Genomic DNA, 20,238 nt, shown 5'->3' with positions numbered 1-20,238 from the left:
ATTAAAAACCACAAGGGACATAAAAGATGAGTCAGTAAACTGACAGCAGCTATTTTTATTTCCCCTGCCTTCTGGAATCTTCCCTCTTTCCTGTTCTTGGGGCTGTATGTAGCCTCCCCGCTTCCTTTGCTACCTTCCTATATTCCTGATCCTTGGCAGGAAGCACTTTCTCCACTCTGCTCGCAGAGGAAGCCCGCTGTCCACACTCACAGCTGGTCCTGATACCTGCTCTACTTAGGAGAGGTCCAAGCCCTGTAGGCATTGTGAGGGCCCTGGGGGCCAGGACAGTTTTGAGGACCTCTATTTCCTTTCTTCACATTCCCTGCTAGGAGCCCAGTCTATAAATAAGTCAGCTCCTGAGCCAGGAGGGAGGAAAGTAGGCTCCCCGGGTCATGAGCCCAAGGCTGTTCCTCCAGAGATGCACTGAATTCATGCAGTCCCGGTTCATGTCGGTACAGCTCTGTAACTTTGATGCAGCTGCCTCTTAGACAGCACAGCCTCTTCCTCTTTGTAGGGTTAAGACAGACTTATCCCAATCCCATTAGACACCCCAGTTCAGACCTTCCCACCACACAGACCATGATATTGCTGTTGTCAAGCGCACGCTGTAAGTGCCATGCAGGTGCACAGGGAGCTCCTGAGAAACATGCTAGCAGACAGAGCGCTTAGGAATGGGGTCTGCTGGGAACAAGCCCGCAGTCACCTTCTCCTAAAAGTCTTTTTGTGGTTTGTTTGTTCCTTTGTTTCTTCTGAGGCAGGGTCTTATGTAGCCCAAGATGGCTTCCAGCTCACCAGTAGCTCAGGATGTCTTAACTCCCGATTCTTCTGTCTCCACTTCCCCAGTGTGGTGGTTTTGGGAATGCAGGGCCACACCTGGTTTATGAAGTCCTGGGAATGCACTCAGGGTTTCATTGGAGCACTCTACCAACTGAACCATATCCATAACCCAACGGACAAATTGCAGGGATGCGATTTCCTGCCCCAAGGAGTTTTGATTGGTGATGGGGGTACAGAAGAGACACCTAGGATGTGGGGTCACTTCTGATGGGAGCAGGACTGGCCACACACACACTATGTGGCAGCAAGAGTTTGTGGTAATTTTGCTTGTTAATTGTCTGACTCCATCCTTTAGGCAAGTCCAGACAGTAGCAGTGGCTCATTAGCTAGCTTTGTGTGACTGTAACTAGGGGACCCGCCAACTTCTGGACAAGCTGGGGCACAGTGGATAAATAGAGTTCCTGTCCTGGGGACTAGTGTGACTAGATGGGCAGCAGCACTTCTGGGTTTGAAGAGGGCTGGAGGCCGTTCTCACTGTGGATTAAAATGCCCTTAAAATTACTCTTGCTTTAGGCACTAGGCCCTGAAAATGTCAAAAATCAACCACAAAAATAAAGTCAAGGATGGCTCAGCTGGTTCAGAGGTGGCAGTCCTTAACTAAATCCAAGTTCCCCATGAACTCAGGCAAGCAGTTGATAAATGTCTGCTCTGAGTTTGGCTTTTCCGGGGAGCCGCTTAGTGTCTTTTCCACTTTGACTTATAACTCCAGGCAGAAACATCTTGAGAGCCTTTCAGAGCTTTTATTTGCTAATTAAAATGTGAGAAGGGAACACAGCTACAGGTAAGGTTGTGGTGCAAGGCACAGCTGTGATTTAAAAAAACACACACACACGCACACATCCAACCCAACAGTTTCAAATGAAGTTATTAGCACTTCACCTGTAACTGCGATGGCTCTTAACTTTCACAATCCGCCTCTTAAGCACCCCGCTCCCCTGCAACTCTTTGGAATGTTTAGATTTTTTTCTCGTTTTGCTTTCTTTGCAGTGCTGGAGAGCAAGCCCAGGGCCTTGGGCGCATGCAGCAAGTGCTTAGCCACAGAGCTTTAACTCCACACCTCTCTCCTAGTTTCTGGTGTTATAGTCCAGGATGGCCTTGGAATCACAATTGTCCCACTTGCTTTTTGGTTGGTGAGAGAGGATCTTGCTGCGTATCCCTGGTGGCCTGGGCTAGAACTGATGACCCTCCTGCCTCAGTCTCCTGAGGTCTAGGATTACACTCATCATAGTGGTTTGTTTTTGGAGATAAGACTTTCCTCTTTGTGTAGACCTGAGTAACTTAGCACTTAGTATTGTAGCCTAGGCTGGTCTTGGACTTGCTTTGATCCCCCTGTCTCAGTGTCCCAAGTGTTAGGATGACAAATATGCACCATTATGAAAGGGTTGGCTGTGTGTGTGTGTGTGTGTGTGTGTGTGTGTGTGCGCGCGCGCGCGCTAGAGAAAAGGAAAGGGAGGGTTGGGGGTTGGAGTTTCCTAGCTACTCTGGGAGGTCTAGTCAGTTATGTATTTTTACAGGAGAGAAAACTGAAGCTTAGAGGCCCTTAGGGAAATGCCCAAATCTTATCCTAGGAGGAACTAGCTCTAGGATGGAGCCTGGGCTGCCTTGAGCTCAAGACACGTGGTTGCTCACTTAGAAAAAGCTTCAGGACCTGAGTTCAACCCCCATAATGCATTTTTTGTTTTGTTTTTAAAGAAGCTGGGCATGGTGTTATCATGCACTTGTTATCCTAGGGCTAGGGAGGAACAGGTAGACCTCTGGGGCTCACTGGCCAGCCAGCCTAGCCTCCTAGAGGAATTCTAGCTACTGAAAAACCCTGTTTAAAAACCAAGGTGAACAGCTCCTCGGGAACTCCAGTGAAGGCATCCACAGCCCAAGCACACTGGTGTACCTGCACACATATACACGCATACTTTTTATTCTAAGAGTGTGGGGCTATGTGAGAAAGTACCAGCTCCCAAGTGTTCAGCTGCTTGAAGAATAAGGAAATACACCTGAAAATGATCAGCAGCCAGTTGCTCACCAAGCTTGTTCTATATTCCAGACACTCCAAAATGTGTCTGTCCCAGCATGCATGCCTCAGGTGGCTTCTTTTTATTTATTGTTTCTGATTCATAGTCTAGATCTATGCTGACAGATGTTTGTGGAAAGACACACACACACACACACACACACACACACANAGAGAGAGAGAGAGAGAGAGAGAGAGAGAGAGAGAGAGAGAGAGAGAGAGAGAGAGAGAGAGAATATATCTGCAAGGCAGCTTAGCCGTCAGCGCTTTCCCAGGGAAGTAGCATGGAACCTTTGCCAGAGTGGCTGATGCCCTAACAAATTGATTCCTGCCAAACAATGGAGATAAATATTTTCAACAGACAGAAATGTTGGCTCCCAAAGTGTTCAAATTAAAGGCTTATTTCTGAAACAAATACTTTAGGAGGAAAACATTTCTACCAGCCTAGATGAGATCAGGGTTATTCCTCTTGGCAGTGGTGCGATTATTTTGAGATTAAAACACAATGGCTTCCCTCTGCCTGCCTCATTTTCTCTAAGATGACCTGCTCACCCGTTCTTGTTTCCTGGAAAAGGGGAGCTGTATTGGCTCTGAGCATGGGGAGGAGACAGGGTGGGTTTCTCACAGTCAAAAATTGGGCAACAGACATACTCAGTTCTCTCCTTCCTGTGGGGAATCTAGACAAAGCTGTACTTCCATCTGGCCCTCAGTTTCCTGCCCACAAAATGGGCACCAGTATTTGCTGAGATTATAGTCATATACCTCCATTCCCTGTGCTGGGGATTGAACCTAAGCCTGAAAACCAGCACTGTCTAACAGAATTTTCTGGACCAACTGATAAGACCAACAGACTTTATGTTACCATTCATCACATATGGCTTGTGATCCTTGACATGTGGTCACTGTGACTAAGAAGCCAAAGTAGTCTTGTGTTATTTCTGAGATAGGGTCTCATATATAGCCCAGGCTGGCATTAAACTCTTTATATAGCTGAGGATGACCTTGAACTTCTAACTTCATCTCCCAAGTGCAGGGATGATGGGCATGTATCACCATGCTCATTTTGGGTAGTATTGGAGACTTAACTCAGGGCTTCATGCACACCAGACAATTACTCTACCAAGTAAGCTACATCCCCAGCCCAGAGAAACTGAGATCTTGATTGAGTTTTCAGCTGTGCAGCTGCTGGGAACTACAGTTTAGATGCTTCAGCCTGCTTGTCTCCCTTAGTTTCATTCCTGAGTCCAGTTAATATGATGTTGGGTCAGTCCTCTGAAGAGAGCTCTCAGGCCTGTCTCTGTTGTGCAGAAGTTTGGGTCTGTTTGTCCATGATGTGCTTTGGCTAGAGCACTGGGCAGGCTGACTTGAGTAAACTCATTTGTGTGGAATTGATCCATGTGGATCCTGGGGATCGAATGCAGGTTCTCAGGCTCCGTGGGTGGCACCCATACTAGACCAACTATTCCACTGTCCTCTTGTTTAAAAAAAAAAAAAAAAGACCAACAGTCTTTCACTGTGTAAACCAGCCTGGCATCCTTTCACTGTGTAAGCCAGCCTGGCATCAGACCACTTCCTCCTGTTTTAGTCTCCTGAGCACTGAGAGTGCAGCTGTGCACCACCATGCCCAGTTTATGCAGGGCTGAAGAGCCAACTTAGAGCTTCAGACATGGCAGGCGGATTCTCTACCAACCGAGCACACCCTTCCACTGAAGTGCACGATGTGGTTTAGGTGGGCAGCATGTCATATCGGTGACCAAGTGAATAATGGATTGAATTTGTCTCCCAGTGTATTCTGAGTGAACTCTGAAAGGCCCAAGCAGAGGGAGCCTTGGAGGAATCCAGAGCTCCCCCAGGTTCATCTCAAGGCCCATGGGAGTGGCAGTGTCCATAGAACCGGTTTCCTAGGCAGGACCCTGCTGGGGGGTACTATGGTCTGGGGACACAGGAAGCAAAGTACACTGGACCCAACCAGGGATGAAGGGGCATTTTCTTTTTAGCTCAGGCACAAGACAACCTGGGGCGAAACTAACTGATAGACAGACAGACAGACAGACAGACAGACATTGGGATCCAGCCTTGGGTTGGGCATGGTGGAGGGCTGGTGTGCTGCTGGTGAGGCTCAGGAGGGCTCTGTGGGCAGTTGGGAGAAGAAAGAGGAAGGCGACTCCTGTTTGGAGCCAAGAGGCTGAAGATAGAAGTCAGGCTGCCTCATTTGTGTCCAAAGATCCTAGTGCCTGAGGTAGACTTTCCGAACCAGTCCAGCACCAGGCAGTGCATACTGTCCAGTTGATCTGTAAAGCCATACCCCTTCTGTACAGCTTAAAAGGCTGACTTCCCTCCCCTCCTGACACTGGCTGCTCTTAGAACACCTGCTGTCTGATGTTCAGTATATTTCATTATTCACCTCGGGACGCTGTCTCTCACGTCTTACTATCTTAGAGTCTAGCAGGTATTGTATGTGGTGCAAGGCTTGTCAGATGCAGCTGCGGTTTATTTTTACTCTGGGTGGGGGTAGGTTGTGATGGGTGTAAAGCAAAACTACAACCCTCCAAATCTTGGGTCTCTTGCTTAAAACTTCTCCATCTTAAGAGATTCACTGAAAGGCTTATAGGGCCCAGAATGCAGAGTAGGCCAGCTTTTTAAAAAACATTCTTTTCCTATTGCTATGATAAAATACCTTTGTAAAAACAACGTTAGGGAGGCCAGGGTTTATTTTAGCTCACAGTTCAAGGTATAGTGCATTATCACATAGACATCAAGATAGCAGGAGCTTGGAGAAACTGGCCTCATCACGTTCATAGCGAGAACCAGAGCTCGGAGAATGCATGTGCTGCTTGGCTCCCCTTCTCCATTGTCCGGTGCAGGATCCCAGCCAGGCAATAGGGCTGGCCTCTCCGCCACAGTTAATGCAGTCAAGATGTCCCCACATGCACATCAAGAGACCCATCTCTTGGGCAATTTTAGATTTTTGTCAAATTGACAATCAGCACTAGTGGTCCCAGGCAGCTAACAGTAGCAACTGCTTCCCACTCTTAGCAAGAACGGCAGGTGGAACAGCCGCGGCGACTGCTTAGACTATGGTCTGTCTCTCTAGAAGGACCATTCTGTGGGGGATGTGGCTTGTTGAAGGCCACCAGGTACAAGTGATTCAGACCGGTTCTAGAGCTGAAGTTCACTGCTGTTCCTTACAAGCCAGGGTAGTGTTTCTTAAAGGAATTTGGAGTCCACAAATTATTCATTCTGAAGTTAAATGTTCTTTTTTTTTTTTTTTTTTTTTACATTTACTTACTGTGTTAGTGCACCGTTCTATGGCATACATGTGGAGTTCCAAGGACAACGTTGTGGAGCTGGTTCTAAGATCTGGGGATCGAGATCAGGTCGTCAGGCTTGCCAGCAAGCACCTTTACCCACAGAGCCATCCCAACAGCCCACATTATCCTTTCTCATTTACTCTGGGTTTGCGTCCCAACAGGCTGTGTCCTTGAGATTAGGCAAACCATGTAAACCCGGCTACTGTGTACTGTAAGACTATGTGAAGAGCTTTCGTGCTTCTTGGTTAACTTTAATTTTAAGGGGGGATGAAGATGGCCAACTGTCACAAAGATTGCTCCCCAAGGCTTACAACATAGAGTTCCTGTCACCCCCAAGTCCTGGGGAAGGTCATATATGCTGGCACGGACTTGTACACTTGCCCATTTTGTCCCTCCCACCTTTTTTGTTCCTCTAGTTAGAAAACAGTATGTCTTTTCTCTTCTTAACAGATTTTATTTTTATTTTTGTGTATCTCCCCGCCCCCTTCCTGTGGGTGGGTGAGTAGGTGTGGGTGCCTGTAGAGACAGAAAAGGATATTGGATCCTTTGGAACTGGAGTTAGAGGCAGTTGCAAGCCATCCAATAGTGGGTCCTGGGGATCAAAATCAGGTTGTCTGGAAGAGCAGCAAGAGTTGCCGGGCTGCCTCTCCATCCTCCAATCCCCCCTACCCCCTATGTGATAGGAATTTTCTGTGTAACCCAGTCTGGCCTGTGAACCTCTGTATGCAGGCCTGTATCCCCAGCCGTGGTGCCTCCTAGGCCTACCTTTCAGCTCCATTTGTCCTTTTCCCATCATTGCTCCATGTTGATTACCAGCCCGGCCCCTACCAGCTTATCCCAGTGTTTAGTGGGAGAGGTTGATATTGGCTGTTCTGGTGTGCATCTCCTTTCCTAACTGCCCTGTCTTTACCATGCCCAGATGCCTTTACACGGGCAGTCAGCCTGATTCAGTAGTACTGTGGCTGGCTTCTGTATAGGGACTCCCTAATCGTCAGAGGTCTCACCCCATTTCTTTCTCTGCTGCAAGAGGTTTTGTACCTATAAAGATTTCTGTAGAAATCCCAAGCCTGTGCCTGTGTAAGCAGGGGTGTGTGTGTGTGTGTGTGTGTGTGTGTGTGTGTGTATTTGCAATGGATAGTTTGATTCCTGTGTGTATACATATATTTAGGGTAGGTCATTTTTATACTTCTCGTTGAATAGACAGACACACGTGCTGCTGTCTGACCTTAGCCTGCCCCTCACAGCCCCAGTGCAGTAAAGACAGAGGCCCTTCACAGAAACTTAGGTGCCTTCCCTTCTTCCCCAGCCTCTCCCACTTTTCTCCATCAGCACATTTCCTTCTGTCTTGTCGATCTTTCCTGCTTCTCTCTTCTCTGCTAGACAGCAGTCCCCTCAGCTTGCGTGGCTTCTGGTTTATCTGACAGTCTCCAGAGCTCCTACCCTGGTCGAGGACGCTGGTTGCAGAGTGAATCCAGGGCTGAGGCCAAGTGTGTGGCTTCGCTAGTAAAGAGAAATTAACCTTGATGTAACAGTTACTGCGCCCTGAACTTGAGATGCATTATCTTAATTAATCTCCAGAGAGGGGACACCAACTGACTATGGCTACCACAGGCTGTGGGAGGGAGGAGCCCAAGTTCTTGTCCAGGTTTCCCGATGCCACTGACTGAAGGGCATCTCCATCCATCCATCCATCCATCCATCCATCCATCCATCCATCTATCTATTTTTCAGTACTGGGGATGGAACCCAGGGCCTCTCACTGCTGGACAGTCAATCAATCTATGCCCAGCAACACCCCTGGCTCCTCACTGGTGTACACTAGGCCAGAGTTCTACCACTGAGCTATGTCCCCAGCCCCTCCCTGGGGAATTCTAGACCAGAGCTGTACCACTGAGCTGGAGGATTCTAGACAGGTCATGTACTGCTGACTGTGTCCTTAGCCTCATATTGGGGAAAACACTCTAATGCTGAGCCACACCTCTAGCCCCAGACAGATATTTTGAGTGGGGGCTAGAAGAGGCGACGGGAATTTGATGGGTGGCTCAGCCTGGAATCTTCAATCCTTTGAAACTGGAGTACATTCTATTAGTCCAAACAAATGTGGGAGCTAGAGTATGAGTGAACTGCCTGGGCAGCAATCACAGAGGCCTGCCTCTGTGTATACAGCAGCTCAGTTTTTACTTGCATTGATGTCATTGACAGTTCCTCTGTGAGCTGTAGCTGTTGTCATGGGTTTGACAGACAGTCTCTAAGGGGAGAGCATCTGAAATGAGTTCTCAGATTAAAGGTAGAGTTTGGGTCAGCAAGGAGAGTCAGTGGTAAAGAAAGGTGCTTGCAGCTAAGACTAATGACCTGAGTTTAGTTCCCAGGACACACAGGATGGATGGAGAGAACCGACTCCCCAAAGTTGTGTTCTCCCTCTCCCTCCTTCTCCCCCTTCCCCTCCCCTCTATCTCCCCCACACACAGTTTTTAAAAAGCGTAGAGATAATGCAAAAGAATGCTTGGTTTGTGTTACTGTTGCATAAGTTAGGGTACTGATTCTGACCTGCCATGAGGCTGCAGTGGCCATGGAGACTGCTTTGCAGGTCTAAGGAGACCCGCTCAGTGGAAAGCATGGCCAATGGTATACAGAGGCCTGCTCCTGAAGGCTTGAGTAAGAGAGAGCCTCAGAAGAAGTGGGGTACACTGCATTCTTACTATAGCAAAAGAAAAAAAAAAGACATGCTTTTAGGGTGAGTAATTTCGAAATCATCATTGGTGGTCTCAAGACTAATTTGAAACATTACATTTCCACTTACTTTTGTGTGTCAGTGTGTGTGTGGATGCACATGCATGTTTGCACCCCATGGTGTGTTTGTGGAGGTCAGAGGACAGCTTGCAGCACTTGGTCCTTTATACTTTGTGGGTCCAAGAGATCAAACTCAGATGGTCAGGTTTGGCTGTAAATGCCTTTACCTGCTGAGCCATCTCAGCAACCATTCAGACTGATTTTAAACATCCTCTCCATGTGCTTTTCTTTTTCTCCTTCCTTCCTTCCTTCCTTCCTTCCTTCCTTCCTTCCTTCCTTCCTTCCTTCCTTCCTTCCAAGACAGGTTTTCTATTTAGCCCAGGCTGGCTCCATTCCCCATTCGTCCTGCCTAAGCCTTCAAGGTGCTGGGAAGCAGCCAGCACTACCATGCCCAGCTCCAGTTGCTTTCACATGGGTATCGCATGGTATTTGTTGGTTTGTCTTCATTTGGTCCAGAGGCTGGAGTTCCCACAGAGAGAAACTTGGAACCATTAGGAACCCTTCGAGGATCTGTCATAGACAGAGAAAAACAAAAACAAAAACAAAAAAATAAAAACCCAAAGTTCAGGGCAAATAGCCCTACCACTGTCCCTCAGGACAAGGAGGGCCTGCCTGTATGTATGTGAGCTCACACACAAGGGACTTGCCAATAGCCATGGGCTCTCCATAATGATCCTGAGCCTTGGCTGTGCCTTTGGAAGCTCAGGAAGGGCAGGGACTCTCGGCCTGGCCAGTGGAATAACCTTGAGGGATGAAGAGGACACTCACTAGCTCCTCTTTATGGCTTAGCATACAGAGCACCAAGAGGTGCCATGTAAGCCACATGCTGTTCAGGGGCTGTGTGCTTCGAAAGCCAGAGTTTCACCCTGGACCTTGCCATCCAGTCATCTAGGGAGGGACCTCTTTGAAAAAGAAAACAGTTTCTATATGAGGTGTTTTAGTGACATTTCTAGTGTTTTCTATCTTGTTGGATATGCCAGGTTGTGAGTTCATGTGCGTATTGCCAACCCTGACAACCTGGTACCTAGGGTCAACATAGGGCAAAGAGTTTCTGGCTGGCCTAGCTGTATTTTTGTGAATAGCTGACATGGCAGCCTCCTTCACTTTTCTTCTTTCCCTTTCCCCCTCTGGCTAGTGAGTACATGTTAAAAGGTGAAGCTGTTTGGCAAAAGATGGCTCATCTCAACTCCTTTCTCTTTTTTGCTAGGGATGGAACTCCTACAAGTTAGGCACATACTATGCCACTGAACACCAGCCCTCACTGGGGGGTTCTAGGCAGGGGCTCTACCACTGAGACACACCTCTTACTGGAAGATTCTAGGCAAGTGTTCTAATGATAGACCACACCCCCAGAGATGAGTTTTGCTATGTTGCTGAAGCTGGTCTGGAACTCCTGAACTGAAATGATCCTCTTCCCTCAACCTGCCAACTAGCTGGAGCTAAAGGCCTGTGCTATTGAACCTGGATGGTAGGACTTTAAATATCAATACATTCCCATTTTCCCAAGAACCAGCCAGAGTACACACCTCAGAGTAAGTTCCTTCTTCACTGGCTCTTGAGAGCAAACACAGTTCATGTTTCTTGTGTTTCTTTCTGGAAATCATTAGAGTCTGGCTAGCATGTGGAGAGTGTGAAGTGTAAGTCCTGTTTGATGGTTTGCTGATTTTGACTAGGTATATCTTGATGACGTCCCATGTCTCACATAGTATTTTTGGTTCCATGTAAAAAACATTTTCCCCCTGTTTTTAACAATCACCGCAGAATCATCCATCGGTGCCTATGCCAAATAGTGCTGCTCACAGGCAGTATGTTAGTTCCAGTTTTTCCCTTTTTTGCATCTTAATGCCTTTCGGATGTGGGCCTCTCTGTGCTCCTGTTTCCATGTGACCTGTGACTCATGGGCTGATGATCCTGTATTTTGGTCCCTCATCTCCCCTTCCTCTCAACACATTAGATTCTCTTATTAGTACGTCATTGTCTTTGACACTTTGAGAATAGACAGACTCAGTAGATAATAAAACGGTATTGGCCTTGAGTTTTATAGCTGTCTACTTCCTCCGTCTTGTTTCTGGAGCTCGAGAATGCAGGTCTTATTCTCCTTCTAAAAGGTCTGGTGGGGGCTGGGGAGATGGTCCAGTCAGGCAAGCATCTGATGCTAAACTAAGTATGAGGACTTGAATTTGGAGCTTCAGCACCCATATTAAAAGCTGGTATGGCAGTGCAGGTCTGCAGTCCCAGCTCTGGGGGAGTGGACCCCAGTGGATGGATTCCTGGAGCTCCTGAACTGAAATGATCCTCTTCCCTCAACCTGTCAACTAGCTGGAGCTAAAGGCCTGTGCTATTGAACCTGGATGGTAGGACTTAAAATATCAATACATTCCCATTATCATTATAATGCATTCTCATTATCCTTCCAGTCTCACTGAATCTATGAACTTCTGGTGCAGTGAGGGACCCTGCCTCAAAGTGAGGGAGAGTGAGAAAAATTCCTGCCATCCATCTCTGGCCTCCATGTGTGAATGAACACACACACACACACACACACACACACACACACACACACACATATACACAAACACACAAACACATACACACACACACCCCACACGGGATTTGGTGGTGGTTTAAATTTTGGGGGGAATAATTTAGCCTAAGTCTTTGAGCCTTTCAAATGTGACCAGCCCTATCTGGAGCAGTGGAAGCTCCACGCATTGGCGGAAGGCTCAGTCTACTCACTGTGTCAATCTGTTTCCGTGGTGGCAGGAGGCAGCACGGTATTAAATTTGGAGACCCCTGTTGGCTCCACGTGTTGGTTCACATATGTCTGCAAGGTTGGGTAAAGGAGTGAGGTGGAACCCCATAGAGTCAGTCTCTGACTGCCAGCAGCAAGTGGCCCAGGTGCACTGGCTTTGCAATGTAGGTTCCTAGTCACAGGCCACCTGTTCAACTCAAGCTGTCTGATCCTTCAGTCTGCAGAGAGACCTCGGAATCAAAGGACAAATAGCTGGGCTTAGGAAACAGAGGATCTGACCTATGTGCTTTAGTGTATGTGTGGGTGTGGGTGTACATATGCGCCTCACCCTCACTCCTTTCCCTGTACATGTCTGGATGCCAGAAGACAGCCTCTGCCGTCTCTCCTCAGGTGCCATCCATCTTGTTCCTTTTGGGGACAGTTTCTCATTACAGTGGGAGTTGTTTTGTACCTGGATGGCCAGTAAGCTCCAGGAACCCTCTATTTCCTTTCTAATGTCAGCCTTACACATTGTATGTGGATGTTGAAATCTAAACTCGGGTCCTGGTGCTCACAAGTCAGCTGTGTTACTCAGAGAGCTTTCTTTCTAACCTGATTTATTTATTTATTTACTTAACTTACTTTTGGTGCCAGGTTGGTCTCAAACTTGATGTGAAGCAGAAATTGGCCTTGAACTTCTGATCTTCCTGCTTCCACCTCCTGAGTGCTGGGACTACAGGAATACACCACCATGCCCAGCAGCCCCGTGCTCTTACTTTATCCCCCAAAATGTACTCACTCATTGGGAAGGCTAGAACCCCTCAAGTTCCCACAACATTGAACAACCCACTCAGTTAAAGAAGCCAGGATTTGCTACTTGTGCTGTAGCTGGAGGCCCAGACTTCTTCATGGCAAGCGGCAGGATCCCTGTTGAAACAGCAGCCAGCACCGGTTTTCTGTTTCTCCACAATTCTCCACGTTGTGTGTGTGTGTGTGTGTGTGTGTGTGTGTGTGTGCGCGCGCGCGCGCGCGCGCGCCTGTGCCTGGAAGGAAATATCAACTTCTCCCGTTCCTGTCATATTTCAATATTGGCTTTTTTCCGCCCTTCTCCAAGTCTCCCGTTATAACTTCTTCTGCTGCTTAAATATAGCCATCTAAGTCCTCCTTCTTGCCAGATTGTTTATATTTTTGCAAGCCTTCTGCGTTATCTGCGACTGCTTGCTTGCCTCTCTTTCCATCCCACTTCCCCACGTTGGTGGCGGTTGCTCTTTTTCCCCTGCCTCCTCTTCTCTGAGATGACTTTCAAATGTGGTCTATCAAAACGCCCAGTGTTTCCCTCTTTTCTGCAGTAGCTTTGACATCTGTTCTTGAATGCTAGCCCACAGTATTGCTTTGGATTTGCTCACCCAGGATTTGTTTGAATGCCAGAAATACTAAAGGGAAGAGTGTGGCATGAGGCCTCTCCCCACCTCACAGTTCCCTCTCCACATTTAAACTGTCTTTAGATTTCTAAGTTGACAGCATGCTGGTTGGTTGTTCCAGCTCTCTGTCATCTTGTCTGGCCACGAGCCACACCATCATGGTACCAGGGAAGCATCACCTAAGATGGCTTTCTGGCCTACTGGGTTGTTTCCACTAAAAAGGAAGCAGGAGGCTGGGGATGTTGTTCAGTTTGTAGAGTGCCTAGTATGCAGGGACCCCTGGCATTTCTTCTGAGCACCACATAGAGTGGTGACACATGCCTGTGCCTCCAGCTCTGAAGAAGAGGAGGCAGGGGGACCTCCCCCTTACTTCACATCCTTCTGGAAAGTTCTACAAGGCAGGTTGCCTTTCACTTCCCACCCCAGCCTCACTCAGGTGGTAGCAGGGAATATCTTCTGAATGACGAACACCCTATTCTGCCCATCAGCTCCTTTCCATACTCCCTTCCATGCCTTATGTGAGCGCCTCCAGCTCTGGGGACATGCATTGCACATCTCCTTTTAAGACTTGGAGATTCTCTGGGGATTAGGGATATGGCTCGGTTGCTAGAGTGCTTACAGAGTAAGCATGAAGCCCTGGGTTCTATCCCTAGAACTGTTTAATACATGCCTATAATCCTAACAACTGGGAAGAAGGCAGAGACAGTAAGATTAGGAATTCAAGGTTATTTTTTCCCCCAGCTTTATATGGACTCTAAGGCCAATCTGGGGTACATGAGACCCTGTCTCTGGGGGGTCAGGGGAGAATCATGTATTGTTTTAGGAAGTAGGTAGACTCTGGTGGCCTTCTTGGCCTTTTAGTTCTCTCAGAAACATCAGATGATGGGATCTGCTGTGGATGGAGGAGTCACTTATAACAGTCACTAATGCCACACAGAATATTCTGCTCCGTATGTTCAGTAACTGAATTTACTTGACTTAGCATATGAGACAGCAGGCCATTGGATGGTCAGCCACATGGCCTGTATACCTGCTGTGAGCCTGGAGCTCCATCCTGGGCCCATCTGCTGTAGGCTGCTCAGGGCAGCTCCTCATGGCAGATCCTCCCAGAGGCTTCAGAGCTGGGGCACAGGTTCTCCGACACTGTGTGGGACTGACTGCCATTCAGAACAGAGCCCTCAGACCTGGGCAGTGTTCTGGGAACCCACCCTGGGGGTTCTCAGACTCCAGGGCATGTGGGATGTTTGGTGAACCTTGCCTCTGAAAAGCTTACAGGATAATAGAAATAATTATTCTTGGGATTTGCTTTTTAAAGGTCCCTCTTGCAAACTAATAAGTTAATGGTTGCAATTGGGATGCCTGGTCTACTCTAAGTTTTCAAGAAATATTTGTTGAGTGGAAGCAAAGCAGCTGTTGTTATCTCCAGTGTCAGGTTCCTACTATAGACTTGTAGTTCCATTGGGGGGAAATACCACGTTAGACAAGTGGACCAGAACTCAGGAGAATGGCCTAAAGAGATGTGGGGGGCATTGACCCAATTGAGGTTTAGCAGGGAGACTATTTCTATGTGTGCTGGCATAGGGAGGAATCCTTTGTGCAGTGCCATAGGGCACTGTACAGCATGCTGAGCATGTTTGGTTTTCTCCATTTAGTGTCTATGGGACTGGTGTTGGGTAGATGTATTATACTTATTATGGTCCTTAACACTGTCCTTGAGAGAGTTGATTCCCAGGGGCCCTCCTCTTTATTCAAGCCCACTGTACACATGATCCCTCCTGATAGAAACTGCAAATTATAATCTTGCTTTTCCTTTCTGGGTCTCCCCACAGAGAGAACTTGATGCCACCGCAACAGTATTGGCAAACAGGCAAGATGAGAGCGAACAGTCCAGAAAGCGGCTCATTGAGCAGAGCCGAGAATTTAAGAAGAACACTCCAGAGGTGAGCTGGGACTGTGTCACAGTCTTCAGAAGGGGTCTTATGACCCCTGGGAAAATGTAGAACATTTACTGAGACATTTCCTAGTTCCCCAGAAAAACTGCATGGTGAGATGCCCGCTTCTTTGTTTGGATGCCTCCAACTGCACCCTGGCAGAGTCTGTGCCTCACCCAAGCCATGGGCTGTGGCAGTGGACAAATTGTTAGAATCAGTAAGACATGTGTTGATACCAAGTACAGACATTGCATAGGCTGGGCACGAGCAGTGTCAGGCTCATGCTCTGTTCTAGCCTCTGATACATCAGGGTGGTGTTGACTGAAGTCCTCAGGGGGCCACTGGGGGCCAGTGGGCTTCATGCCAGACTGGCTTCCATGATGTTAGGCGGCAGTGTGTTCAAAGATGCATTGCATTAATATTTCTGGTAAAACCTTGTTTGCTCTGTTATGGCCTCTGTGTTTTTTGACACAGGTTGTTAGGGGTAGTGGGAGTGCACTCTTTCTAGAGTCTGGGCTTCTCTTTTAGGAGTTTGTTGGGAGTCATATTAGTAACTTTTTTCATTTCCATGACAAAAGTACCTGAGAAGTAGCTTAAAAGGAGAGGGTTACCTAGGCTCACAGTGTGGCAGGGAAGGCATGGCAGCAGGGACTTGGGCTGTCTGACCCATTCTGTAGTGAGGGAACAGATTAATGCTAGAGCTCCTCTGGCTTTCTCCTTCTTATGCAGCCTGGTCCTTCCTCCACTTTTCAAGTGTAGGGATTACAGGTGTGCACCACAGCCTAAGTTTATGTGATCCTGGGGGCGGGATCTAGGAAGCCTTGCATGCTGGGCAAGTGTTCTGCCGGCTGAGATGCCTCCCCATCACCTAAATCTTTCTAGCTGTTGTTTCCTTTTATCTTTTGAGATAGGTGCTCCCTGTATAGCCTAGGCTAGCCCTCAGACCCACAGTCAGCCTCCTGAGTACATCACCACAACTAAGTTAAAAATATCTTCTATCATCCATCTTTAAAGGATTTTAAGGCCAGAGTTCAGATGTAAGTAGAGGGGGAGGGTCCAGTTGGTGTCCTGGGATGCTCAAAGGGGAAAGATGGGTGTCTACGAGAGCACGTGAAGCAGTCTGACAGTGTGGAGGGAGGAGCTGTAGCCATATGTGTGGAGTCCCAGGTGAGTGGAAGGCTTGGGTCTGGCAGCAGAACTGGACCACCAGCTTTGCTTAAGGTTGCATCTAGTTATCTTGGTGATATTGGTCATTTCCAGTAGTTAAACCACCCAGTCATTCAACTTTTAAAGTTAGAGTTTTGTAACACTACATCAACAAATTCATAAACAAATTCATCCTTCTATTGAGACACTATGTACAGAGCTTCTGGGTACAGCAGTATTGGTTGAAGTATTTTAATCTAAAAATTGTGGTTAATGTGAAGTAGATCGCAGTTACTTTGTAAGTACAAATTTACTTTTAAATGGTTCATTTCCTATGGATTTAAAAACATTTATCTACATAATATAGCAACAGGATCTCATGGAACCCAGGCTCACAGTGTGTCAGAGAATGTTGAATCTCTGCTCCTTTTGCCTCCAGCCCTCAAGTGTACTGAGACTGTAGGCATACAGTACCTTACTTGATTTCCTTGATACTGGGGATCGAACCCAGGAATTCATGCATTGCAAGACCTTCAGCCATCCTAGCTCCATACCTCACCCCCCATATAGAATAATTAATAGCTGCTCTTTGATTAGACCAAGTATTATCCCAAAGACAGTTTTTATTCATGAATTTCTACCTTTAAAATTTGTCATATGTATGAGAGTTTTGCCTTCATGTATGTCTATATACCACATGTGTGTCTGGTGCCTGAGGAGGCCAGAAAAGGGCTCTGGATGCCCTGGAACTGAAGGTATAGGTAGTTCTCACCCACCATGTGGGTGGTAGGAACTGAACCCTGGTCCCCTGCAAGAGCTACAAGTGTTCTTACTCACTGAGCCATCTCTCTAGTCCCAGATGATGGGTGTCTTGCGGGCCTAATGCTTTCCCTGTTGTTTGCCTCAGGTGACTTGAAGACTGCATACATTTCTTAGTAAAGATATACTGATCCAAAGTTCTAATAGCATTATCTGTCCCCTAAACAATGGTAACATCAGGACACTGCGTACAGAGCTTCTGGGAACATCTGGACATATGCGCACACACACACATATAGTAGGGGCGTGCTTGTATGTGCTTATGAAAGGCTACTTGTATACCTGGTCTCTGCTACCCATGGTGTGCCCTTATTAATTTGAAAGCTCGGTCTTGTGACTCATACTCGCCGTCCTTCTATTGAAGAAAGCTGAGGCAGTAGGTGTAAAGAGTGAGTTCAAGACCAACTCAGCAACTTGGTGAGACCCTGTCTTAAAATAGTAAGTAAAAACAGGGCCGTGGGCATATGGTTCAGCAGTAGAGTGCTCTCCTGCAGTCTCTCTATGAGGGGCGGGGGCCATAAAATGCTTGCCTAGCATGCACAAGGTCCTAGGCTCAGCCTCACCTAAAATATAAAATAAAACAAACTGGTATTAGCGTAGAACACTATGCAATGCTTTAGGTGCAGTGGATCTTTGCTTCATAAATATAGTTTAGGGGACCTCCTGCCCCCCCCCCCAAAATAACCAAAAGAAAGAAAATTCTAATTTAATAGTTAACAGTTTAAAATACTCCCCAGGGCGATTGTACTGATAGTTAATCATTTTGCAGATATTTATGGAACCCCTTCCATGTGTCAGACAGTTGGGTTCTGCGGAGGAAATTCTAACCCTGTTCTTTAGCTTTTATCTCTTCCACCCAGCAGCGGACCATGCCATGTGGCAAGCTGAGTGCTGGGATCCCATAACTGGCATCTTCTGCCGAAGTCTTTCCTTGCATCATACACATATCCATGTGACAGTATTCTCTGCATGAGCCACAGATGGCTCAGTAACCTTCCATGCAGATAAACACTTCTGCTTTTTTGAGTCTTGTTAGAGCCATGTCTTTCTCAATCTGTCTGTCTGTCCGTCCATCTGTCTGTGTCATGGTCTCCCCCCCACCTCCTCTCGTTGGTTGGTTTCTTTGTCTGCTTGGTTTTGATTTACCCTGTGCTGGGGATGGAACCCACAGCCTCACACATGCTCAGAGAAGCCATACCACTGATTGTCTTGTGACTCAGGGCTTTGTTGGTTGAATGTGATTTCAAAGACCAGATTGGTGTCTTCATACCTGGTGTGCTTCTAGAGGAGTCTGGGCACTCTGGTCTTGAGATAGCTTTGCACAACATCAGCTGTTTTTGATGGGATCCTTAAGAAAAATGCTGGGCTGGCCACTCAATTGTCTTTTCTCACTCCAGTGTGTTTTTTTTTCTCTATCTTAATACAAAAAAGAAGGGGAGAAGTGAGGGTGTGTGTGTGTGTGTGTGTGTGTGTGTGTGTGTGTGTCATCATAGCATGAGTGTGGACAGCCTCAGTGTTAGTGATTCTCATCTCCCACCTTGTTTGAGACAGGGATCTTTTGTTCTATGCTGTAAGAGGGTAACTGTCCTGTAAGCTTCTAGGAGTTCTGGTGTCTCTGCCTCCCATATGACCATAGGATTATAGAAGTGTGTGGCCATACCCAGTTTGATGCAGGTTCTGGGGATCCAAACTCAGGTCCCCATGTTTTTCTGGTGAGTGCTTTCCTCATGAGTGAGCCCCCACCCCACCCCACCCCCCACCCCCAGTACATGTTTTACGTTGGTATTTCTTTTCTTTTTTTTTTTTTTAAAGATTTATTTATTTATTATATGTAAGTACACTGTAGCTGTCTTCAGACACTCCAGAAGAGGGCATCAGATCTTGTTATGGATGGTTGTGAGCCACCATGTGGTTGCTGGGATTTGAACTCTGGACCTTCGGAAGAGCAGTCGGGTGCTCTTACCCACTGAGCCATCTCACCAGCCCTACGTTGGTATTTCTTATTCACTGGAGCATGCTTCCTAAGGATGTCAAGTGCTGATAGGCATTGGTTACATATGGCCTTCTCTGGCTCCTGTTTTGGGGAGAAGAGTTCGGCCCCAGCCCTGACTACTGGGGGCCTAGCTAGGCCAGGAGGTGGCCATTCATCCATCTTTACTGCCTCCACCAGGGCAGGTGAGTCCAGTATAGTAACCACAGCCCCCATTGCTCTGGCGTCTGATTTGGCATACTGTGTCGTGACAGGGAATAATCTCGGTGCCTCATATAACACAGCAGTTGTTAGTTGGCTTTTGTCTTCCAGGGGTCAGAATCTTAACTTCCCTGTGCCACCTTGGTCCTGGGCTCTTTTCTCTGATTTATGGTCACTCATTCCCATCTCCATCTTTCCCTTCTCTTCCTCCACAAGTTCTCATGTAGCCAAGCTGGCTTCAAACTTAGTTCAAATGTGAGCTTCTGGGCCCCCGCCTCCATTTCTCTGCGTGCTAGGGTTACATGCACCTGGCTGGTTTATGAGGTGATGTGGGATAGAGTGCACGGCAGGCAAGTACTACCAACCCAGCTATATCCCTAGCCTGCCCTTAGGCTTTGATAGGCTCTTACATAACCCAGTTGGTCTTGAACTAAGTATGTAACCAAGGCTGTCCTCAAACTCCTGATTTTTCAGCTTCCCCCTCCCGAGATCTAGGACTGCAGGTAAATACCTCTGTACCTGGTAGATGGATGCACTCTTGTACAGCATTTTTACAATGGTAGACGTGGGACAGTCTCTTCTAGGATGTGGAAGGAATTCTTGACCGTGATAGGAGAAGGTTAGATTTGTGGACAACTTCTGTGCTTTAGCAGATGCTGTGGGGAGAGATCTCTGCTTTTTGTCTATGGGGAGGAAATGTTTTCAGAGTTATGGATGAAGCAATGAACCCCACATCTTTACCTTTCAACCTTTTGCAGAGGCGAGGAATTAGGACAAGGAGGAGGGAGAGGAAAGATGAAGAAGCCAGGACTGTGGTGGCTGAGATGCGAGGGTTGCTATGAGTTAAGGCCACCCTGGAGTAAAGGAAGACCCAGCGCTAGACAATTAAGAAGGAAGGAGTAGAGGGTAATAATCCTTTTTTCGTTTTTGATTTTCGAGACAGGGTTTCTCTGTGTAGCCCTGGCTGTCCTCGAACTCACTCTGTAGACCAGGCTGGCCTCGAACTCACTCTGTAGACCAGGCTGGCCTCGAACTCAGAAATCCGCCTGCCTC

The 20,238-nt window shown here is 47.4% G+C and overlaps 1 protein-coding gene across 9 annotated transcripts in view; it reads left to right on the top strand.

The window, feature by feature from the left end:
- The window catches only part of Cux1 (cut like homeobox 1), a 321,311-nt gene that overhangs the window by 66,148 nt on the left and 234,925 nt on the right, over positions 1-20,238 (top strand). For all 9 annotated transcript variants that reach the window (XM_021222682.1, XM_021222681.1, XM_021222678.2 and 6 more), the window contains exon 2: positions 14,928-15,038. In XM_021222682.1, coding sequence (XP_021078341.1) covers positions 14,928-15,038 — 111 coding nt within the window. The remainder of the gene's footprint in view (positions 1-14,927; positions 15,039-20,238) is intronic.

Source organism: Mus pahari, chromosome 23, assembly GCF_900095145.1.
Source record: "Mus pahari chromosome 23, PAHARI_EIJ_v1.1, whole genome shotgun sequence".
NCBI lineage: Eukaryota > Metazoa > Chordata > Mammalia > Rodentia > Muridae > Mus > Mus pahari.
Note: the sequence above shows the minus strand (reverse complement) of the source record. Positions and strands in the feature narration are given on the sequence as shown.